This window comes from Piliocolobus tephrosceles, chromosome 11 (genome assembly GCF_002776525.5).
Source record: "Piliocolobus tephrosceles isolate RC106 chromosome 11, ASM277652v3, whole genome shotgun sequence".
NCBI classification, from domain to species: Eukaryota; Metazoa; Chordata; class Mammalia; order Primates; family Cercopithecidae; genus Piliocolobus; species Piliocolobus tephrosceles.
Window position 1 is genome coordinate 14,366,536 of NC_045444.1, and position 23,078 is coordinate 14,389,613.

The 23,078-nt window shown below is 33.9% G+C and overlaps 1 protein-coding gene across 1 annotated transcript in view; it reads right to left on the bottom strand.

Annotated features, from left to right (window-relative positions):
• DPP10 (dipeptidyl peptidase like 10) overlaps positions 1–23,078 on the bottom strand; it is a 629,039-nt gene that overhangs the window by 272,874 nt on the left and 333,087 nt on the right. The window contains exon 4 of the mRNA XM_026449363.1: positions 11,993–12,087. Within this exon, the coding sequence (XP_026305148.1) occupies positions 11,993–12,087 (95 nt within the window). The remainder of the gene's footprint in view (positions 1–11,992; positions 12,088–23,078) is intronic.

Sequence of the window (23,078 nt, forward strand, 5' to 3'; positions counted from 1 at the left end):
AAAAAAAAAAAAAAAAAAAAAAAAGTTAGGAAAAAAACAAGAAAACTAAACACAAGCAAGCAGAAGGAAGGAAATAGTAAAGCTTAGGTGAAAAAAAGTTATATCTGGGCCTAAAAAAAAAAAAAAAAAATGGAGAAAATGAATAAGGCTAAGAGTTTGTTCCTGGAAAAGAAAAATAAAATTGGCAAGCCTCTAGATAGATGGATGACAAAAAATAAAAAGATTCAAATTACTAAAATCAGGCATGAAAGAAGAGGCATCAGTATCAACCTTACAGAAGTGAACATATAACAGAATATTATAAAATTGTTTATCAACAAATTCAGTTATTTAGATCAAAACAAGATGGTTTTAGAAAGATATACATTTCAGAAGAAATATATATTTGGAATAGGCTTATAACATGTAAAAGGATTGATGAAATAAATTTAAAACTTCCTGTGAAAAAGAAGCCTAGGCCATAGTGGTATCATTGGTGGGTTCCATGAAACATTAAAAAAAAAAAAAAAAATGCTTCACAAACTTTTCCAAAAAATAAAAGGAGGAAACAATTTGCTACTTATTCTACTAGGCTAATATTATCTTGATATCAAAACCAGACAAAGACATAATTAGAAAAAAGGAAAAAGCTACAGACTGATAATCCCTTATGAGTATAAACAGCCTGGACTATTAAACAAATTCAGCAATGTGGCAGGATAAGCGATCAATACACAAAAATCATTACATTTCTATACACTAGCTGCAAACAATGTAAAGATGAAATGGAGGAAGCAATTACATTTGTAATGGCCACAAAAGCAATAAAATACCTAGGAACAAATTTAACAATAAAAGTGTAAGATTTTTAGATGGAAAAATATAACACATACTTTTAAGCAATTTTTAAAAATCTAAATAAATTAAAAGACATTGTACGTCCGTAGATCAGAACCTTGTTAGGATAGCAATATTTTCCAAATTGATCTACATAAGCAATATAATCACTATCAAAAGTCTTAGCTTCCTTTGACTTTGCACATTTTACAAGTTAATCTTAAAATTTATATGGAAATGAAAGAGACACAGAAATCCAATTTTGAAAAAGAAGACGAAAGTACAAGCGCTCACACATCTTGGTTACAAGTCTCACCACATAGCTACAGGAGTCAGGACTGAACTACTGACCTACAGATAAACATATAGAATAATAGAATAGAGTGCTGAGACAAAACCATATATTTGTGGTCAACTGACATTTGAGAAGGGTGCCAAAATTATTCAACAGAAAAAAAAATCATTTCAAAAATGTTACATGGATAACCGTATGTCCACATGTAAAAGAATAAATGTGGACCTCCTTCCTCACATCATATTAAAAAATTCACTCAAAATGTATAATGGAACTAAATATAGGAATTAAAATCTATTATGTTCTCAAACACACAAAAAGAAGTTAGTCTAAATTAACAATGAATAGAAAACTAAAGAAAAAATAGATTTGACTTTATCAACATTTAAATCTGGTGCATCAAAAGACACCACCCAGAAAGTGAAAGACAACATACCTGGAAGAAAACATTTCAAACTTATGTATCTGACAAGGAACTTGATTTTTAATATATGAAAACAATCTTACAATTGAGCAATTGAAAAGAAAAGAGCTCAATAAAAAGTGGGCAAAGAATTTGAACAGATATTTCGCCAACAAAGATATAGAAATGTTCAAGAAGCACATGAAAAGATCCTCAATATCATCAACAAATTAAGGGAATACAAATAAATGCCATGGCGAGATATTACTTCACACCCACTAAAATGGTTAAAATCAAATAGGTGAGAACACAGTTTGCAGAGATGTGAAGAAATCAGGCCCCTCTTATACGATTGCTGGGAAGGCAAATCCATGCAACCACCTTAGAAGTTCTTCAAACTGCTAATACAGAATTACTATCTGATCCACAACTCTGCTCCTTCTTTTTAAGGAATGGAGACTTTTTTTTTTTTTTGAGACGGATTCTTGCTCTGTCGCCCAGGCTGGAGTGCAGTGGCGCAATCTCAGCTCACTGCAACCTCCACCTAGAAGTGGAGACTATTTTTAATTTAAAGGTTTATTTTTTACATTTGAATCAAGAAACATGACACCCTAATATTGTTTGATAGATTTCCCCATTTAGGTTACTAAATGCTGCTTAACAGATATCTTCATCCAACCATATGCTCAAACCTGGTTCTCACACAGAATTCCCCATCTCAGTGGTTAACTCCCCTTTCAACTAAGTCATACAACCAAAATCTCAAGAATTATCCCTGATACATCATTCTAACCCCCATCCCCAACCACAATATTCTTATTCTGTTACTTTCTTCTTATTTTACTTATTATTATCGTTCAAATCTTTCACTTCTCTGCTGCCACTGCCTAAGTCCATTTGCTTATAATCTTAAGCCTAGGCCATCCAATAGTGTCTTTATTTATCCACTCTTGAGCCACAACTTTCAGTTTTAACTTACTCTCTCATTTCAACAGGAAAACATTTGTTTCCAAAAACAAATCTGATCATTTTTCAAAATTCAGCACCATGACCCGCATGATGTGGCCACCACTTATTTCTCCAACCTGTTTCCCCCTTCCTTGTGCTGCTCCCACTACCATGGCATTCTGTTTCTAATACTCCATGCTTCACGACTGTCCCACTACGCTCAAACCATATTCTTGCTTACTCAACTTATCTGCAGTCATCTTCATTTCTTTTTATTTATTTATTTATTTATTTATTTATTTATTTATTTATTTATTTATTTATTTAAAGGTGAAATCTCGCTCTGTCGCCAGGCTGGAGTGCAGTGGCGTGATCTCAGCTCACTACAACCTCCACCTTCCGGGTTCAAGCAATTCTCCTGCTTCAGCCTCCTGAGTAGCTGGGACTACAGGCATGTGCCACAATGCCCAGCTAATTTTGTATTTTTAGTAGACATGGGGTTTCACCATGTTGGCCAGGATGGCCTCGATCTCTTGACCTTATGATCCACCCGCCTCAGCCTCCCAAAGTGCTGGGATTACAGGCGTGAACCATTCAGCCCCGCTCATCTTCATTTCTTTAGGGAAGCTTTCTGTGACTTCTTTAAAACAGATATGGCCAATGCATTATAAATTCTGACATGGATATTAAGCAATAAAAGTAAAAGCAATATTTAACTTTCATTCTTATATTCCTAAACTTCACAAGTATTCTATATCATAAATTGTAAATATTTATATATCTAATTATTTGATTAGTGTATATATCCCTTAATACATAATGAGATCTTTATGGCAGGAGCTCTCCTATTTTCTTTCTATTGTATCTTCAGCTGTAGTTGTGGTTGGGACAGAAAGAGCATATAAAATATAATGGAGTAATTCAATCAAATAATCATAGGCAATATAATATATTTTAAGCCCCAAGACATAATGGATTGCATGTCTATGTTCTATGTATTATAAATTTGTTAATTTTATTTCAAGATTTTTTTTCAACCAGGCTTCTAAAAATTCCTCTGTTACACTGTTATACACAGAAAACATGCATAAACATGTACATATAAGAACTAACCATGAAATAGATTCTATTGTCAAAAATTGTGGCAAAATATTCAAAATAGAATTACCCATTTAATGACATTTAAAACCTCGGAGATGATGCTGATTCCTCTATTTCCAACAGGTTAAAGGTAATTAACCAACAAAGCCCCATTTTATCTCCAAGCAAATCCTCCACCCACTTACCTTTTACCTTCTCCATTAGCATCTCTGTACATAGTTCAAGCCCTGCATCTTCTCTTATTTGTATCACTGAAATAGCCTTCAGAATGGTCTCTCCGTTTCTACTTAAGTATCCCTAGAAAATGCTCTCCATATAATTGACTGAGTGTACTTTTAAAATATGACTCAGATATTGCCACCTTCTTTCTTCAAAGTGTACCTATTGCTCACAAAATAAAACCTTGACCTACAAAACTCAATATAAATCTTTCCCCTAGTTATCTTATGGAGTTCATCTTGTACCATTCTCCACCCATGTCTACCACTTATATATTTTCCGTTCTTGGAATAGATCTATATAGTTTGAATCCTATGTTCTTTGTAATTACTGGCCTTGGAACCTACACAACTCTTCGACTTGACCTTGAAATGTTACCTCCATAGTGAGTCTTTCCTAAGCACCTAATCATTCTCTAAACTTCACCCTATATTATTTTTCAACAAGGACTTAAATTTACTAGCTGACATTTTCTTGTATTTTCAATGAATTACTTATTTATTGTCAGTCTGATAAACTTGCCTTGCCATTGTATCCCCAGAATCTGGAATATTATCTGACACACAACAGGGGTCCAAACAACAGTTGGCAAATAAAGTAATAAAGTAATAAGACATAATGAGTCATTTCAACATTATAAAGAAGGAGAGGTAGAAAAATCTCTACAAGTTTCTAACAGACTGAAGAAATTCAAATATAAACTAGATTATTTCAGCCAGATATATCAGGGGAAAGAAGAGAAGTAGAGTAGTAGTTCGTAACAATAGGTGCTGCTTGGTTGGTGGTAGTTGTGTGTGTGTGTGTGTGTGTGTGTGTGTGTGTGTGTATAATGCAGCCAAGGTTGTCATTCTTTGTTCACAAGGCAGTATTTCAACAAGAATTGAAAACATATGGATGGAAACAATGACGACACGGGTTATAGTCATCACAATATTTAAAACCTGTTAAAAACAAATATGACTTCAGACAAGTTAAGGCAAACAAAGCCATGTAAACCACACTTACAGTTTTCCTCTTTTACACTCACTATATGATGTTTCCTTCCTGATTATCTGGTAGTAAAATGGATAGACTGATTGATTGATTGATAGATATAGATAGATCAATATTTGCATATATACATAGATCTATATGTAGGTACCTATCATCTATCTGTATTATGTGAACATATGAATAAATACCTATAAACATACATATATTTAATTTAAGCATCTTTCCTAAAAGGTTTAAGTAAAAATTCCACAAATAAACATAGACTATTTTTATATATAAAAAACTAAAGGATTGTTATGTATTCTTAAATTTATTTGAAAGGTATTTTGAACGGAATTCTCAGCTAGTAATATTAAAAACACCACTGGATTAGGAATCAAGAAATGTTTGCCCTAGTCTCAAGACTGCACTAGATATATTGAGAAAGTCTCTTTATTTCTCTGGGCCTCAGTTGTTTTTTATTTTATTTTATTTTTTAACTTTAAACTGAAGTAGGAGACAGGGAAAATGCTTTCTAGCTCTATAATGAGCTGTCATTATTATTTGATGTTTACCAAAAATTGAACTTCCTTGAATGCTCATGCATGTTTCACAAGCAAACCACAATACTAATTTAATATATTTCCAACATACTATTAAAATATCTGTATTATATAATGTAGAGTGTGGATGGGCTGCAGTTTTGGCAATGCATAGTTCTACATCATCAAAGCTGTGTAAACTGAAGTATTCTGAAAGATTGAAAGAGGGGAAAACTTATTTTTTTATCATCAACTTCAAAAGCTTGAAAAGTTTCTTGAAAACGTATTTTGTTTGCTTAAGTTCCATCATAAATTAATAAAACACTGAGTGTTTTATAATTTTATAAAATTTCTTTTTATTCATAATTTTAATGTATAAATTATAATTGTATATATTTATGGGGTAAAATGTGATGTTTTGCTATATATGGATGAATACACAATGTGAAATGATTAAATCAAACTAATTAACATATTTATCACCTCATATACCCATCTTTTCATAGTAAGACATTTGAAATTTACTCTCAGTAATTTTGAAATACACAATACATTATTAACAACTCTGGTCACCCTGCTGTGTTTCTCAAAAGCTTATTATTTCTTCTGTCTGATACTTTGTATCCTTTGACTAATATTTTTTAAAATGTCTAATTGGCTTTCCATGAGTGGGAGCAGCAATATATAAAATTATTCAGAAAGAAAATGAAGGGCAGAAATATCCATCAAATGTTTAAGTGAGAGACTTGACTTCCTCAAATTGGACTGACTGGTCTTGGATACAAGTCAGAGAGCTGACCTCTCAGGAAGCCAAATTCCAAAACAATTGCAAACAGTTGCTATAAATCTAGCTGCCTGTTGGTTTCCAGCATCCTGTCTGACATCTCCAGCTCCAAAGAGACTAAATAAGAATCTTCTAAAAAATCAACACTGGAATTGTAATCTTTTTATTGCATATATCTAAGAGGATCTATCAGACAAGATTGAACCAAGTTCTAGTTCACATAATTAAACAAGTGTCATCTAATTTATTTTTGTCATAATTTTATTCCTATCTGAAGAAAACAATTTAGTTATATTATTTTTATATTACTTGGATAATTTTGTTTATATATTACTTAGTTTTTTTATAAGGATGACTTACTCATTCAACAATAAACATAATAATTAAATGGCTATGAATGTGGATTTATTAATAACACTATCATTATTGACAATAAAATGGTCATACCATCTGAGATACTTTGTCCTCATGAATAAATTAGCAGAATCTAATTTCTAGATCCTTCACAATGGTAATTTAGGGTAAAAAATAATAATGTAGTAGTCAATTTTAGCCCTTTAATCCTATGGAGAACTGTATGAATAACTGTTTGAAACTGCAGGGTAATCCTGTCATACTTGCAAACACATAAAGGCAACAAGACTATTTCTTCTCACACTTTTAATTAAAATAGTGCATGAGTAGACTTCCAGGGTAAGGATCAGAAATGTTCTTTCTAATTTTCCTGTTTTAATGACCACCACTTTTAAAGCTATACTGGAATTCACTTTCACATATATCTAACTTACAGAAAATTTTGAAAAGCCTAAATATCTATGATAGATTCAATGTTTTCTTTCCTAAATATAGAAACTGTCCAATCTTTGCTGAAACATGTATTATTCCATTTATTTCCCTAAATGTACATCAATGGTACATCCTATTTTGATGACTGAATTGGAAATTACCTAAATAATGTAAATAAACATAATAATCATTGTTAAATAAATATTGTGGATATAATAAGTATCTAAATATTTTCATAGTGGATGATAAAAATAAGATAAACATGAAGGTATCTAGCAACAGGAAATGGTAACTGCTATAGCGAGGGGAAGGACATGCCCAAGCAAAAGACGATGAGATTCAATTATTCATAAGCACAATGCACCAATGAAAGCAATTATGCTGACTGGAGTCCCCAGTAGCCATCAGTTTTTATCCTCTATCTTAAAAAGGAACAATTGCTTCCTAGTTAAAAAAAAAAAAAAAAAATAGAAAATGGCAAAATAAGTGATACTAACTTATCTGAACAAAAAAGTCTCAATCAGAAGTATCATCCAAAAAGTGTAAGAAAACTGGGTCACACTTTTATTTTATACTCAGCAATACACACAGGAGAGGAAGCCAAGGTCAAATGATCCTACTCATGCATGCTGGTCTTCTTGACAGAGTTGTTCTTAAAAAGAAGAAAAGTACATGAAACTAATGACGCTGAAAGCCACAGCTTAATATCTCCCTTAAAATGACCAATTTAAAAGTCATTACTTTGATCCCACCTCAAAAAATTGCCATCTAATTATCACATGGTTTTTCTTGTATCTCTGTCTAGAACAGGGTTTCTCAAACTCTACATTCCTGACATTTCTGGTTGTGTTAAGTGTAGGATGCACATTTCTGACCTCTACTCAGTAGATTCCCACAGCAAACCCCTCACATCTATTCAAGACAATCAAAGATGTCTCCAGAGCTGACAAATGTCTCCTGGGAGTAAAATCACCCCCAGAGGATAAACATTGGTCTAGAGAAAGAAAGAAACAATACTGTCAAAATACAACATTGATATGTACAGTTCTGGTGGCTTCACTGATTAATCAGTATTAGTTACACTACTGATGTCTATCACTACTGGGATTCCAACAGATACTGAGTAGACCAAATCTTACTAATAATTAAACAAATTTTCCATTACTATTGGCCATTATGTGAGGTCACATAGCCAATCAAATTTTCTGATAATATTTCCTCATCTCAAATTTTATGAGGTAAAATTTGTGATGCCTTTGTTAAGTAGTTCTTTATCTGCGCTACTGTGTTTTTTTTTGTTGTTGTTGTTGTTATTATTGTTTTAATAAGGCACCTATTTCCTCAAACACAAATCGAATAATAAGTTCCTTGATTTCACAGTGGTACACAGTTGGATCTAGCACCTCCATATAACCAGCAGCGCAACAAATAAAACAACCAAGAAACAAAACCAAAAACACTAGGATGGCATCCAAGCCAGCTGATGCTGTCTGTTTGCATTATAAATCTATGAATCTTCCTTGGTTCTTCCCAAACCTACTATTTTGTAATGACCTAGATATAAGTAAACGGTTAGACCAATGAATATGTAACTAACATTTTGCTTGGAACCATTCTGCTTCCATATATGAATTTCCTTCCTGTGTTATGGCTATTTTTAGTAGAATGTATTTAAATAGACTTACAGAGTTTCAAAGATTTCAGATGAGACTCTTATCTCTCAATTATTCCTTTTCATATTAATGCATAAGATATACATTTTAGGGGGCCACGCTCTGTGACCCACGCTTGTAAACCCAGTGCTTTGTGAGGCCATCAGAGGAGGATCACTTGAGGATAGTAGTTCAAGATGAACCTGGGGAACATAGTGAGACCCTATCTCTAAAAAAAAAAAAAAAAAAAAAAAAAGTTTTAAAAAATTAGCTGAGCCTGGTGGCACACACCTGTGGTCCTAGCTACTCATTAGGCTGAGGCAGGAGGTTCACCTGAGCCCAGGAGTTTAAAGGCTGCAATAAATTATGATTGCACCATTGCATTCCAGCCTGGGCAAGACAGCAAGAGTTTGTGTCTTAAAAAAACAAAAAAGATACATAATTTTAAAATCTTAACTATACTTAAGGACATGGGGCTTCGACTTATGTTTACAACCCCCTTATAATTTCAAAAAGTGATTTGATAAAATAATTTATGGCTGCTGGTACGTTCAGTCATGGCCACTGGTGATATTCAAATTATTGACAGTGGAAACAGTATAGCTAATAGTTAGGAAACATTTTCCTCATTTTGTCATTGTGGATGAGCTTTTGTTTGAAATAGTTCTGGCTTTAAGAGATAACATTTCCAAACACTTAGAAATTATAAAGAGCAATTTTGAGGCTAAATCACTTACTTCCCATCCTCTAATTCAAAAATTATATGCCCCTTAATTTCCTCCTTTCATTAGAAATCTACCTACCTTCAATCCAAAAGAATGCCTTAACACAATTATTTCATTTTTAAAAAAGTACTTTTTATTTTGGTAACCATGCCCAATATTCATTTTAATCATAGAGTCTGCTAACCAAAAGTACACAGTAATCATATTTAAAATGTGTTTAAGCTGAAAAGTGATAATACGATGTTAAATTTACTTAATTTTTAAAATATATTTGTAGTTATGTTTTAGCATAATATGTCTTACTATAGAACAGGCCATTCTCTTAGGACATTTTTATCAATAGTATATTTATTTTCTCAAACGACTTGTCATGCTTTCATTACAAAGCTTTTTATACTGATCAGATCCAATTAATTATTATTATAATTAAAATATTGATAATTGCTCACAGAAAAACCAGCAATACTTGTTTCAATAAAATATATTTTTCAACAGAGTTTCCTGGAAGAGAAATTAAATCCAGGTTTTAGCCTAATGTTAGTCTTAAAAACATATGTGTATTAAATAATGCCATCTTGAAGTTAGGAGAAAATGATTAAACAAGCTCCTTTGAAATCATCTGGAATTATGGGAATTCCTATTTGTGTTCTCAGTTTTGGGTAACTGGTTGCAAACTGATGCTACCTTCCACTCCTCTAACCCCTCCCCCCACATTGAATTTAGATACCTCTAGGACTTATAAATTGCTTAATTATCTGTGCTATGACATAAACGTCCTTAGGGAGCCTACGAATCTTAGAAGATAAGTAAATTAGATATTTACTAAATATGACCCTGTGGTAATTAAGAGTCATGGCCAATATAGAGGAGAATAGAAAGAGACCTCAACAGGATTTAAAAAGATATAACACAAAAGCACAAAGATAAAACAGCATTAATTAGCACATGGAGAAAACCACGATGATATGAGATGGTGATGGTGTGTAGTACAAAAAAAGAATTAAGATAATGGAATAAGAATCTAAAAGTTTTGTTTTTTTTTTTTTTTTTTTTTTTTCTTTGATGTATCATGGAAAATAAAAAAGTAATGAATAAATAATGGAAAACAAAAACGTAATTAGTGACGGGGGAAAACCTCATTGACTTGCATGAATGAGTATTTAATAAGGCACAGTCACATAATAGAATAATTCATACACTGAGTATATCTAACCTGAATGCTTGGCTACTGAGGGCCTAGAATCTCCATAACATTATGTTACTTTATGAAAAAAAAAAAAGCAAAAATTAAAATGCATTCCATTTTTGTTCCCCAAACTAATTTTATTAAAAATCCATTCATTCTGACTTTAATCTGTATATTATTATCATACCTTCTCATCATTATCGATTTTGGAATTCTGTCTCCTTTCCTATCTTCTTACTAATGGCTAATTTTCCACTATTGACAGTATTTCTCAATGATTCTCTAGGCTTTTTTCTAGTATCCCTGAGGACCACCCACTGAAGAAATAGTAAATACTGCTCTATACTGTTTATTAAAATTCTCCATAAGGGTTAGTATTATCTCCCAAAGGAAATCCACATTCTTAGACAGTAGGCAATCTGCTGTACATATCCTTGACATCCCATGAGTACCATAAAGAGTTGCACACCAAGTAGCTATTCTTTGATTCCCTGTAAATTAGTTTAAAAACAAAAATGTCATTATTTTTCTTCTGACTGGTGACCTCATTATTAATGTACATTAGTTGGCTGGTTAAATTTAGCCCAATGATATATAATCACTTAATGATTGTAATGACCTTTTCTTTTTAATATGTAAAAATACTAAACAGAACGTTCTTAGTCCATTTCTTCCATAGGGCCATTCCATAATAAAAATGAAGATTAAATGTTTATTTTAAGTGTACAAGTATGAATACATTTTTAAAAGCAGCCAACCATTTTGCTTATCTTTTTATTTTGTGGAGGTTTTCTGAGAGCTTGTAATATATTTTGTCTGTATTTTATGAATTCATTTAATTGGCAGTCTGTTGAAAGTTTAATTACAATAAAATAGTAAGTAAGTAACTGTGTACTATTTTTCATTGGTGTTGAGTAGCTATATTTTAAACATTTGCAATAGTAATTCATTATCACTTACCAAACAGGTAATTATAGCTAAGTCTCCTAACCTTAGGGTACTAGATTTTTCAGAAAGACAAAGTGTGTATTAAGACCAATATAGATACACACAGTAATTTAAACCATGTTGGCGAAACAGTGATAGAAAATAAGTGAAATGGTACTGAGAGAATCCTAAATTCTAAAAGTAAAACACATCAACCTCAGCGGAAGACCAGCTTTGGAAAGCCTTTCCATCTGATCAAGAAAACAACAGAACTAGAAAGAAGTCAGAAAGAAGGGAAAGTTAATAATAAATAAGGCTAGACTAGCCATTTCTTAACCTAGGCATTTGTATGACTAATGTTATATATAAAACACTGGGAAAATGATTCTTTCTAAGCAATTACTATTCATGGAAATATTTCTCCAATTACTAACAAAAGTAAACGGGGAGAAAATGAAGCAGATAGTCACGGGATATTTTTAATCAATAGATTTACTGATTCTCATGCTATTCCAGCCGCAACTTTTCACCTGAAATGCTTTACAAATGCTGGAGCTGAAGAACAGAGTTATGTACATCTAGAGAGCTTTCTAAACAGTACTGAAACACATAAAGTAATTAATTATCATTACTTACAAAAGTTGTGTTTTCCAATAATAATGTGGTAGCATTTGTTTCTATATTCAGTTTAATGACATGTCCATTCTCGCTTTTATACACCACATCTGTATCTGCAACAACAAAGACATTCACAATTGACAAATACATTGACTAGGTGATATAGTAACTGTAGGGGAGAAAACGTGCAAAATAAACAGACACATTAGAATAATCATTTTTAGCCTTCAATAACACAAGCAGATTTCTGTACTTGGCCATTCATTCTTGAAAGATCACGAAGCCCGCCTAACACATGGTCTATTGTACAATGAACAAGGGGTTAGTATGAGGTTCACTCGGGTTCATAGTTCAACAAATGAAAATTAATTAAAATATGGGCAATTTGCTGCACATTCTACGGTGAGAGAAAAAATGGGCCATTACTGATGACGATCCAGTATGTTAACTTAAAAGTGCTGCCAGTTGACTGTAACTCTATACAGTTCTAAGTCTCCTCAGATTGAATCATTCTCATGCAGAACTATTTATGGATCTGGTTCTTCTACCACCACTGAATTCCTATTCAGTCTCTTGAACTCTCTTTTGGGTTGTGAATTTGTTCTGTGGTATTTTATCTGGCTTTCACAATTGCAGCTCAAAATCTCTGAGGCTACCACTATATCAATGAATCAACTTTTTCAATTCTAGAAGAATTATGTCTTCATTTTAAATAATTGCATTTCTTTCAGATAAGTGCTTTTACATATTTTTGAGGTAAGTTTAGCCATGTTTGTTAGATAATTAAAACACCTTAATATCTCTGTCTGAAATGACTAACTTGTGGGAAAACTGATAGGATATAAGGATACTCTGGAGATAAATACATATATGTAATTATACATAATTACACACACATATATATAATTAGGTAAAAGAAGATAGCCACATTAAAGTATTTTTGAATATGTTCTCTTTTTAAATGATAATCTTTGTACCCAGTTTTCCCCAATTCTAGCCTTTTCTATGGTGTTGCATACACATCCCTAATCTCCTGCTCATTCTTGGAAGAAAGGTGATATTAATGGAGATTAGATTCACTACTTAAAGTGAATGAATGTGTACAAGTTACAATATCTTAGAAACTCAATGTCTTCACTTGCAAACTTATAAAACAAGTACTAAATGATGAGTTACAAAGATTATCAGCAAAAACACACAAAAGATTGTCTGACATTTTGGCAGAACAAGATTTTCTGAGTCCTTCTCTCATTATTTAAATATTATTAATAGTTACATCTACAATTTATATGACAAGAAGCAAGCAATACTAGCAAAACTGAAGTTTGTTTTCTTCAGTGTCTAATTCAAAAGACATAGTCCAATATGAATCTCCTATTAGAGTCAAGAATAACACAGAGGGCCAGTAGTTCTTCTTAACCTTAATCACATGGGAACAATGACATGTTGGAACTCTGGCCTGGGAAACAGGGAAAGACAAATGGCCTTCCTAGCAAGGAGGAAAGTGAGGAGATAAAGAAGGGATTTCCCAGTTACTCCCTGAGGCTGGCTGTATGGACTGGTAGTTCTATATGATCTTTAAATTAAGGCCTTGTATCACCTTCTGAACTTCTGTTATCAGTTAAAAAGGAGTTGAGTTCTTTTTTTTAATCATTAACTTTACCTGTTTTCCTTTCTAATGATGCAGAATAACAGATTTACATAAACTATAAATATTTATTTTGATTTATATTATTTCCTGTCTTCCCTTTCCTTCCCATCCATATTTATGATCATGTCTCAACAGCAACACCAATCATCTGTAATGCTCATTTGGTCTTGCCCGTTGATTTGATTTCTTGTCCTCCTGCTCACAATTAATGCTTGCTCAAATCAATAGTCCAGCCTCAACTTTGAGTTCTAACATCTATTCCCTCTTTGAATTTTTTAAAATATTCTCATCTCTGGCCCACTTCTTGATTGTGATGAACATATCATCATGGATTAGCAGAAGCCAAATAGCATGCCCTAACAAAATCATCCTCACAATATTTTCTCAATAAATTAAGGGAAAAATTTCCATTTTCCATTGCATCATGGAGATAAATATAGCAAAACAAAACAAAACACTCGACAAGTAGTTTTTCTCCCAAGAGGCAGGCAAAAACATCTTTGCAAAGATTGTGATAATGAAAGAAATCTAACATGGCTGGCTCCGTCTTGCTTTTAGGCTCATAGGCTGGCTGTCTTCACTCATTCTTGGGCATTGACCAAGCTAACCATGAGTGAAATTTAGATTATAGTTTAACCTTGAAACAAGAATCATAATAGCCACTCCCTAAACCTCATCCCCTCCTTGTTCAGGGATTGAAACCACCCTTGTAATGCTAATGAAAGGAAACAAAACTGAAATTATGAAAGAGGCCTGAATTCTGCTAAAATGTAGCTGTAGTTTCTGTAATCCCTTACTGCTCAAAAGTTATGTGGCCAGAGTTTACAAGATTTGTGATTCCCTTATATATAGATAATATAGATAATATTACTGTTGTAGAACCTTGGTCTTTTGAGATGATTTTCAGACTGGCCTCACCTGGACGCATGACTCAACAGTCCTGTGACCTCCCATTCAGAGGCAGACTCTGTGCACAGTTTTCCACACTTTTATAATTGCATCTCCCTCAACCAATCAGCAGCATCCTTTCCCTAGTCCCATGCCCAGCAAACTTTCCTTGAAAAACCCTGACCTTCAAGACTTCAGGGAAACTCATTGAGTTATAACTCCAGTTCTCCCACATGGTGAATCTCATGTTACTGAAACTCTTCTTTAATGCAATACCAAGGTCTCAGTGAACTGGTTTTTGCAGTGGACAGGAAGAAATCATTGGGTGATTACACAAGCACACTGCAGAATTTTAAATTGAGATGAGGTCTGTGGCATCAGAGAGAAAGAAAAGTCATAGAGCATTTTTAGTATGAATGGTGATTCCTGGTCAAGAGAAGAGAAGAAGAAATATGTGACCCCACAGTCCCTCATAGTGAAAGAAAATCTTAAATGAGTGATAGTTTGTTATTAGGGGTGGTCGAAATAAAATTAATCATTATTTCCCTTAGAATGAAAGTAGAAGGAAGTGAAGCTTGTTTGAAAAGATAAAAACTACACTTAATATCAATTTATTTAAAGTCAATTTTCTTGGATAATTGTTTGGCCTTGAGTAAAACCTACAGAGAATTAAGATTTGTAAATACCTTTAGATCTACATTCCTGAAAATTTTACTGTTATACCTGCAATGCTGCATTAATAGAAAACTTTTAAAAGTCACATGCAATTCTCTAGCTTAATAACGAATAAGGATTTTTGCATGAATTATTTTAAAAGCAACTAATATCTGCCCATATTAATTTTCTTGGGATTTTTTTTTTTTTTGTTCTTTATAATCTGGTCTTCTGGATTTCATATTTATTCTACTTTAAAGTTTGATTTATAATCACTAGTGAAATCCCCAGCTTTGAAACTCCTGTTACTAAGATTAATAGTTATCTACTAGATTAATAGTGATCCTTCATTCTGGAACTACATTTCTAAACGTTGTATCATATATTTTGTTTAACATTAAGTAATAAAATATGAGTGAATCAGATCAATGACTTAAGTGCATTAACATGGGAAGATTAAGGTAGGTGTACTTGAAGTATTCTTAAAACATGACATTATGCATATCTACAAGGTACTTTGATTAAATAATGTTTTCTCCTTTTTAGCTCTTTGACAGTTAAGAGCAAATTATTCTGAACACCATTCAACTCAGTCAGTTTTTTTTTTTTTTTTAAATGAAAATGTATGGCAGAATAGAATCACTATCTGTCCTATGTACCCTGAGATCCAAGAACGTATTTTCAGTCTGCAGTATCCCTAACTATCATTACTGTCATTTCGATTCAATTCTTTCTTCCATAATTTGGCATATAAAAAGAAAAACATAGTATCCTAATTTAAAATCTTTCAGGTAAATGGAACGTTATATTTTATACCCCTTCCACACAGAGCAGATAATATAGCATTTGCCATTGTTAATTTAGTTCTCAATGTGGTATTGAAATTAAGAACTAAGACTTCTGCATCCACCTTATCTATCAGGACCAAGAACAAAGGCAGCCTACATTCACATCATTTTACTATTTGTTCTAGGAAGTTCTTGTTCATGAACTTAACGGTGTAAATCAGAACAAAAAAACTTATTTTTTTTTTTCAGAAAATGGCTGAAAATTAGTTTCTAGAAACATTAAACTCCTAAAACTGGGTAAATTGCTCAATTATCAAACAACTCACTTCAAGATTCCTGCCTTTCTGTGTCTACCAATCCTAAACTATTACATCTTGAAGTGCGCCTAACCAAACCAGAGCACTGAAAGCTCAGTCTTACTTACTCAAATCCAGATTTCCAACCCTATTCATATCTCCCCCTAAACTTCTCCTTCTGGACACTCCGACTCATTTAAAATGTTGTCTTTTCTGACTATTATAGGTAATAAACTCAGCTTTGCTTAACAGGTTATGCTGTGAGTCTTCTGAGACGTTGAAAAATGACAAAATTCATCTTCCATGTGTATCAGTATAAAATCCCCATATTGGTAGTTGGTCTTGCTAACGGCTAATGTAAGTATGCATTTAATTTTGATGTGATAACCTACTTTCAGTGATTCAAAATTAAATCAATCAATAAACATATCATCTATCTCTACATAGGGAAAGAGTTTTCAAAAAGTAGAAAAAACCTTGGCAAATCAGTTCTCTGAGAAATTGTAATCCAAACATAACTGTCAAGTAAAACTATTTTGACATATTCACAATTAAAATTCTGTAGCAGTCCATGTTTTAAAAGAAACTATACTCAATAAAAAAGCTGAGCAATTAAAAATAAAACGTGGAAAAAAAATGAAATGACTATCACAGGAAATGCTCAGATAAATCTAGGAAGGGTTTGTTAACTAACAAGTTAAGATTTTATTCTTTAATTAACTGTATCAATGGTAAATCTAGAATATTTAGCTATTCATAATTAAAACACAGTAGGCTCCTCATTCAACTCTCCTACAACACTGCTCACAACAGTGTTAAACTTTCCTCACATTTTGAAGAGCCCCAGGATCCATATATTTAGCTGAGAAAACTGAGGCCATTAGAAATGGCTTCAATATCCTTTATTTCTACTTCGAGATCTCATTCCATTACACTCATTGTTTCCCAAGATTTTTGGGAAGAGATGAACTTTCTCCTTCACAAAGAGAAACTCTGTTGTATAAACAAGTCAATGCGTTCTAAGCTCTTAAATATCTTCGATTTCTGCTTAAAAAAAAAAAAAAAAAAAAAAAAAAAAAAAGTATGGCCAGGCACGATGGCTCATGCCTGTAATCCCAGCATTTGGGAGGTCGAGGGAGATGGATCACAAGGTCAACAGAATGAGACAAACCTGGCCAACATGGTGAAACCCTGTCTCTACTAAAAATACAAAAATTAGCCGTGGTGGCATGCACCTGTAATCCCAGCTACTCGGAGGCTGAGGCAGGAGAATCACTTGAACCTGGGAGGCAGAGGTTGCAGTGAGCCAAGATTGCACCACTGTATTTCAATCTGGCAACAGAGTGAGACTCTGTCTAAAAAAAAAAAAAACGAAAAGAAAATAAAGAAGTACATTAAGTCTGGTGTTTTTCTCTGTTCCTAGTCTTTTTCCCTTTCACACTAGGCCTCAATAAAACTTTTGCCTGAGAGGTTTCCGTAACAGCCATATTCTCCATAACAGCCATACATGCTATTCTGCTATTCTCTGTATCTTCTGCAGTGCAGCTGCAGTTCTTGCTCTCCTGAAATTTCAGACTTCCAACATCATCACTGACCTGCAATAACCAAGTCCAATATGCTCTTTCCCCATGCTTAATCTCCACCTAACTCAACTTCACAGTGTGTAACAATGATGATGAACACTAGGATTTTGCAATCCTCTTCTCTTGACTTTGAACCACTACCTTGCCCTGGTATTTGTTCTTCAAATTTTCCTTTCAATTGCTATCTAAACAAAGGCATCCTTCCAAACTCAGCTGTAGGCCCTTTTTTTTCCCCAACAGCTCTTTAGTGACTATTTTACTACTCACACCTTCCTATATTGATTCTTAAACATTCAACTAAAGTCCTGATCTTTCCCATATGCCAGTTCTATATTTCCAATTCTATACTAGATCACATATCTTGTAGACATATAAGACTCAGTACTAAAATTAGACTCAGTACTAAAATTAAACTTTTTATAGTTTTGGCTCTACTAGCTCTCCAAATTCCATTTACATACATACCATCCTGTTGGTTACACCTTTCCTGTATCTTTATCTCCTATATTAATATTGTTCTTTATGACCACTCACCCAGACTATTGTTAGTTTTGTAAGAGTTTTCTATGCCTCTAGGTATTACCATTACACAGCCCAATCAATTAGACACAATACTTCCCATTACCTCAAACACTCTACAAAGACCTGTGGCTTCCTAATCATAAAATATAAAATTTAACGTACATTTATATATTTATTAACTACCAATAGTCTATAAAATAGTCTAGATGATCTGTTGCTTACAGATCTCTGCATGTATAAAACTTCACTCCCACTCAGATTTTCTTACAATGCCCACAATAAATACACCAGATCTTGTCCAAACTTTTAATTTTTTTCAAAGCATTGTCATTCCCAACACCTTTAAAGTATTCACCTAATATCTCTCTCTTCTGAACTCCTAAGCCATTTAATATTTAATCATATAATTCATTTCGATCTTTTTTACTGAGTTTTTAAAATTCCATTTTGATGTGTTTGTTTTGGGTTTTCAATTACTTTATAAACTCAAGAAGGAACCTATTTCTTGTTCCTTTGAGTATTGAAACCATCTACATCAACACATCTTACTGTTTACATTAACACAATTTGCTATTCAACTGTCTGCATTGATACAACTTTAATATTTCAGGAAATTCTTGCCAGGAAGCTGAAGTTGCAAATAACCATCTTTTTCCAAGAACTTTCCAAAAATCCATTTACTTGAAAAATAGACTGTTACCATCTAAGGCTCACTAAATATATCTTTCTCAGAACAACATGCAGCACAAACAAATGACTGTTTCTTATTTAAGAGCTTCTCCAAAGCACTCACATCCCTCAATTCACCTATCCTAAACTCTTAATCACAAATTATGCCCGACTCTAATCAAGACCACGTATTGAACACCTGTCAAACTACATACCCCCAAAACTTTATAAGCATCTCTTCTTTGCTTTTCTCTTTCCATATGCTGCTCATTTTCTGTGACAACAGTGATCTTTTTTACAAAACTAAACAATTAAGTCAGCCATGCTTTATCTTTAATAGGTTATTTCGGTGGAACTTTTGGCGAGCCACCATTCAGTCGTTTGTAGTTTTTACAGTATTTAGCCCCATCCAGTAGAATGATCACAGCAAATATTTTTGTTTCCTCTAAGTTTTTGACTACATTTATCAAATATATATATATATGTACTTATTTACTTATTTATTGCTGTTGTGACGTTATTTAGAAATACATTTAGCACTCCTGACGGAGATATCTGCCTTGACTAAAATTTGTTCAACCTCTTCCGTCCTCTTCACAACCAGCCCTTGACCTTTGCCGGCCTTTAACAAGAATCCTGCTGGGTCAGTTTAGTGAGAATCCTCCTGCCCTTGACCTTTGATCAAATTCCTCTACCCCCACCCTTGAAATTTAAGTCTATGGCTTGCCTTTAGAAAAAATTGTGTTAATCCAGTTGACAGAGCAGGAGCACTGCCATCTTGGACATGTCCTTCATTCTAAAGTTCAACAGCTGCCTAAATCCAAAGGGCATCAGCCTAATGGTTAAGGTCAGCATGACCATAAACTACAAATAACATTTCCAACCAGAAACATTCGAAACTCCTCCCCGACCACAGACATGCTAGCCCCTAGATAACCCCCTCCTGCCGGGAAGATGCCAGCCCTGAGATAACCCCTCTCTGTGCTGGAAAGATATCTGCCCTAAGATAACCTCCTCTCCTCTCAGAGACATTCCAACCATCAAATTATCCACACACATAAACATTCCAAGCTTCTAATAAGCCCCCTAACCCTAAAACCAATATGTACTCATAGTCTGTAAGAAAAAGGGCTCCTGATCAATCGGCCAGGAGCACCTCTCAGGTTTTAACTAAAGAAAACCTCTTTAACTGTCAGCTGTGTTTCACATTTCTTTCCTCTTTCTTTAACTCTTATACCAGTTTAGCAAGACTCCCCCTGCCCTGGATACCTCCTGTTTGTAGTTTTCCATGTATTGACTGCTTTATTCTGCTCATTGGCTCTAAGTACCTCTAGCAGTGTTTGCTGTAGTTGCAGTTAAGTCTTTTTCCTACATTGCAATAGTTCTTTTGTTGGGTTTGGTATGGGTTTTTCTGTTTTTTTTCTTTTCTTTTTTTTTTCTTGAAACAGAGTTTCACTCTGTTGCCCAGGCTGTAGGCTGGAGCGCAGTGGTGGGATCTCGCCTCACTGCAACCGCTACCTCCCAGGTTCAAGTGATCCTGCTGCCTCAGCCTCTGGAATAGCTGAGACTACAGGTGTAAGTCACCACACATAGCTAGTTTTTGTCTTTCTAGCAGAGATGGGGTTTCACCATGTTGGCCAGGCTGATCTCAAACTCCTGACCTCAAATGATCCACCATCTTGGCCTCTCAAACTGCTGGGAATACGGGCATGAGCCACTACATCCAGCCCTATTGCATTCGCTTTGAATAAGGTCTCCCTTAGCGTTTTAGTAAGTGTCAGAATATTTTTTTTAATACTATTTTGCAAATCTCAACTTTCATAACCTACTTTCATAATATTACAGCATTACATTTAAATAATTTTTAATACATTTCCATATATATAAATTTAAATTTAGCATTGTTAATGGAAGAAATAAATTTTGTGAAACATTTTAAAGAGGTTTATTCTGAGCCAGTATGAGTGACCATGGACCACGGAACATTCTCAAGAAGTACTGAGAAATATGCTCAAGGGAGTTGGGTTACAGTTTGGTTTTATTCATTGTAGGGAGATAGGAATTGTAGGTAAAACCATTAATATGGTTTAGCTGTGTCCCCACCCAAATCTCATCTTGAATTGTAATCTCCATAATCCCCATGTGTCCTGGGAGGAACCCGGTAGGAGGTAACTGAATCATGGGGATGGTTTCCCCCATGCTGTTCTCCTGATAACGAGTGAGTTCTCACAATGTCTGATGGTTTTACAAACATCTGGCATTACTCCTGCTGGCACTCATTCTCCTGCTGCCCTTTGAAGAAGTACATTCTGCCATGACTGTAAATTTCCTGAGGCCTCCTTAGCCATGCAGAACTGTGAGTCAATTAAACCCCTTTGCTTTATAAATTACCCAATCTCAGGTATTTCTTCATAGCACCATGAGAACAGGCTAATAAAACCATAAATAAATACAGGGAAGGTTTACATGGGTTCAGCCTAAAGAGGTGGGATATCTTGAAGTGGGGAAGGTTTACATGTCATCAGTGGAGTCAAAGATTTTCTGATTGGTAATTGGTTGCAAGAGTTAAACTTCCTCTAAATATTTGAATCAGAAGAAACAAATGCTTGAATCAAGATTAAAGGGGGTTGTGAAGGTCAAGGCTTGTTATGCAGATGAAGCCTCACAGCTAGCAGTCTTCAGAGAGAATAGATGGTAAATGTCTCTTTTCAGACATTAAAGTTGTCAGATTATCAGTTAATTTCCCCTAGATCTGGGAAAGGCTTGGGAAGGGAAGGTCTGGCTGCCTTAATGGAGATTGTCTGCAGACCCAAATTTTCCCTATGAAAGGTGGCTTTGTGGGGCCATTTCAAAATATATCAAAAAAATATATTTGGGGGTAAAATGTTTTTGTTTCCTTCAGGTTCTGGTATCTGTCCTGTGACACTATGCCAGAATTAGGTTAGAAATTAAGCCACATTGTACCAGATACATTAAAAAAAAAAAAAAAAAGGCACCAGTTTTACAAAATTTTGTGGTTTGTAGGATGTGACTTAACCTTTGCCTTGCATGACCTTTTGTCTTGTTTTTATTTAGCTACAAAGGGACTGTTTTGTTAGTCTTATGATCTCTATTTTTACCTGAATGCTGGTCAGTTGTGCTTAAATCCCAAAAGGAAGGAGATATAATGAAGTGTTCAACATCCCTTCCCATCATGGCCAGGAATTCAGGATTTCAGGTTTCTCTGGGGTCCCCTTGGTCAAGAGGGAGTCTGTTTGGTCTGTTGGGGGACTTAGGGTTTTATTTTTGGTTTACAGTATACTAGATCAGGGGTCCATAAACTATAGCATTGGGTCAGTCTGGCTTTTCAAGACTGTTTCTGTAAAGAATACAGCTACATCTATTTATTGTTGATGGTTGCTTATGCCCTACAATGGCATAGTTGAGTAGTTGCAACAGAGAAAATACGGCCCACAAAGCCTAAAATATTTACCCTCTGGTTCTTTAAATAAAAAGTTTGCTGGAATCTATGTTAACCTATTAATTGTTTGCCTCATTCAAAGAACATATTTTTTACTTACTATATTTATAAACGTTAATCACTGATCATTGCAATGTAACTAAAAGACAGTTCTTCTGGATTTCCTAAAGAGCTATATGCTCTAAAAGGTATGTTTTTTGTTGTTGTTGCTGTTCGTTTGTTTTACAACATGGCATGAGAAATACATATTTGTAAAAACATGAATCAAATCCCTGGTAAAAAAGATAAAGTTAGATATCCAAAATAAAAGCATTTACCTAAAAAGTAACCAGAATAAATGTCATTTTTATTTAAAAGTCATCATAACTGTATGTAACCATTATTAATACATGTGGAAGTGCCAATCCTATGAATGCTACTTCCTGTGATAAAGAGCCTTTTTCAGGCCAGATAATGGAGCAGTTGATAGCCACTCAATTAAATGATGTTTTTCTGATTTGTAGCTAACATGTGAATAGCAGCAATTTTCACACGATCATTTCATTCTTTGGATTATTTGCAAAAAGATCGCATAAGAGGAAAATAAAATCTCT